This window comes from Centruroides sculpturatus, unplaced genomic scaffold, assembly GCF_000671375.1.
Source record: "Centruroides sculpturatus isolate CEXI.00-Female unplaced genomic scaffold, Cexi_2.0 scaffold6222, whole genome shotgun sequence".
NCBI lineage: Eukaryota > Metazoa > Arthropoda > Arachnida > Scorpiones > Buthidae > Centruroides > Centruroides sculpturatus.
Window position 1 is genome coordinate 534 of NW_019390312.1, and position 2822 is coordinate 3355.

Here is a 2822-nt window from a genome sequence, read left to right on the forward strand (position 1 = left end):
GTATCTAACAATATCTCAACCAGAAATGGTATTCATTGGATTTGTTACTGTAGTTTGGTTTAGGTTTACTTGTTTATGGCAACACAACACGTGGGCAATCTACCAAGGGGGTAGACTCCCAGGACAACTTTTATGGGAAACTGGCCCTTATCTAGTGTTTCAATTGTGAAGAAAATCCAGAAAATTCCACCTTGCCAGCGCACTTGGCAAGACAAACCCACAAGCAAATACCGATGTTCAGCAGTGTTACCCACTTGGCCACCAGTGGACATTTGTAATTGTAAACCAATTTTGGATATTTTGATCTATTTTGACAAATATAAAAATTTAAAATTTTAACACACTTTTAAAAATCTTAGAAATCATTGTTTATAGTTCATTACTACTACAATAATCTTTTATTATTATTATTATTTATTTAATAAATTGAGTGGCAAGATTTCCTTTTTTAAAATCTATTTAACTCTTTCAAACTACATAAGGCTTTTTTTCCCTATGCCTCCCATTGACTCAGCTAAGTCTACAATGGGAGCATCTGAATGTGAAAGATGGGACCTAGCATATCCATATTAATCTGTCCAAAAAATTTCCAAGCTAAACTAGAGTCATATCTGTGTACTATAGAGCAGCAAGCGGGTATCTTTAAGGCTTGGTCATATAGCTGCCAAATCAGATTTAAGTCACACAATTACTTGGTATTTCAACTGCTAATTTTCAACAAGATATTGAATCTTGCTGCTAATTATCAGTTGAACTGACTGTTGGTTAGATTTTATATAATCATATTTTGTCACAAAACAAAACTTTCATTTTCTTGCATAGAACTAAATATTTGAAAAAAAAATTTTTCTATAATTTGAAACATGTTTGCAGTCATTTTATGAAACTTCAAAGCTAATTTAAAGTCTTTTTTTATTTTCTTTTTCATTTTAAATCGTCAATCTTCTTCAATGATTAAAAATTATTTATGAAAACACAATATATTAAGAATAAAGTTTTATTCTTGTAAACAAATTATAATCAAAATAAACAACAAATTTGCTAATTAAACTGATAATATATCTAAATTAATTCTGTAAAAATATAAATTATAATATGAAAGTACAAAATCTTTACAGACCATTATATCATTATACAATTATAGGTTATATATATAAATAAAATTTAATATAAATACATAAAATAAAAATTAATTCAAAACAGAAATATAATCTATCTGCTGCAATATATTAAATTTAATTTAATATTTAAATATCAATTTTTCAAAATATTTCTTTGAGTGTTCCTGGTNATAAATCTTGATATGTTAAGATTATTTATTTTAGTTCATATATTACAATTAATCTCCTTATAAAATTCATCTTTGTGTAGTCTCATATCTTCATTATCATGTTCAGTCATAATAGTTTCTTTATGATGTTTTTTAACATGATTTTGAAGATGAACATGCTGTGTAAATGCTTTTTCACATAAGTCACAAAGAAATGGTTTTTCACCAGTATGAATTTTCTGATGTGTTTTTAAACTACTGCTGCTTACAAATCCTTTCTTACAATAACTACAGATATATGGCTTCTCTCCAGTGTGTACTCTTTTATGAATTTGCAATTTAACATTACTTATAAATCCTTTACTGCATAAATCACAAGTAAATGGTCTAATACTGCTGTGAATTTTTTGATGATTCTTTAAATCATTTTGTGATATACAACTTTTCCCACAAAAATCACATATAAATGGTCGTTCACCTGTATGAATTCTTAAATGTATCTGTAATTTTCCACTATCAATGAAACCTTTACCACAAGTGTTGCATATGTATGGTCTTTCTCCAGTGTGAATCCTTTTATGTATCTTCAGATTACTGATATGAATAAAGCTTTTCCCACATGAATCACAGATATAAGGTCTTTCTCCAGTATGAGTTCTTTGATGAGACTGTAGCTTACTACTATTAATAAATCCTTTGTGACATATATCACATACAAATGGTTTTTCTCCTGTATGCATTTTCTGATGGGTTTTCAAATCATGATTTGATGTGCACTTTTTACCACATAAATCACAAACAAAAGGAGTTTCTCCAGTGTGTGTTCTCTGATGTATCAACAATTTACTATTATTTATAAATCCTTTTCCACAAGATGTGCATACATGAGGTCTATTTCCAGTATGAATTCTTTGATGAGTATATAGATCACAGCTTCTTCTAAATGCTTTCCCACAAGAATCACATATAAATGGTTTCTCACCAGTATGTATCCTATGATGTATTTTAAGATCACTTCCTGTAGTACACACCTTTCCACAAACATCACATATATATGGCGTTTCACCAGTGTGTAGTCTTGCATGTGCTTTCAATTTACTGCTATTTATAAATGATTTATGACATAATTCACAAACATAAGGTTTTTCTCCTGTATGAACCCTATCATGTGTTTGTAAATCACAGCTCCTCCTAAATCCTTTACCACATGTTTTACACAGATATGGTTTCTCTCCTGTATGAATTCTAACATGGGCTTTCAAATCACTATTTGCAATACACATTTTACCACAAAAGTCACAAACATACGGACTAATACCTGTATGAATTCTTATATGTGATTTTAACTTGCTACTAGTTATGAATCCTTTCTTGCAAATATTGCAAAAATATGGTCTTTCACCCGTATGTACAAGAGTGTGTGTTTGTAAATCACATTTCCTTCGAAATTCTTTACAACAATAATCACAAACATAAGATATTTCAACAGCATTTAGGTCTGTATTAGTTTTTAAATTATTTTTTATTTCATACTCTGTATTAAATATATTAC

General features: G+C 28.9%; 1 protein-coding gene across 1 annotated transcript; it reads right to left on the reverse strand.

Moving 5' to 3' along the window:
* Positions 1 to 1316: 1316 nt before the first annotated feature.
* On the reverse strand, positions 1317 to 2814 carry LOC111617451 (zinc finger protein 271-like; the record flags this gene model as incomplete). The annotated part of the gene is made up of 1 exon (XM_023358739.1): positions 1317 to 2814. A coding segment is annotated over one exon (1488 nt), but the record flags the coding sequence as incomplete, so codon positions are not given.
* Positions 2815 to 2822: the final 8 nt, after the last annotated feature.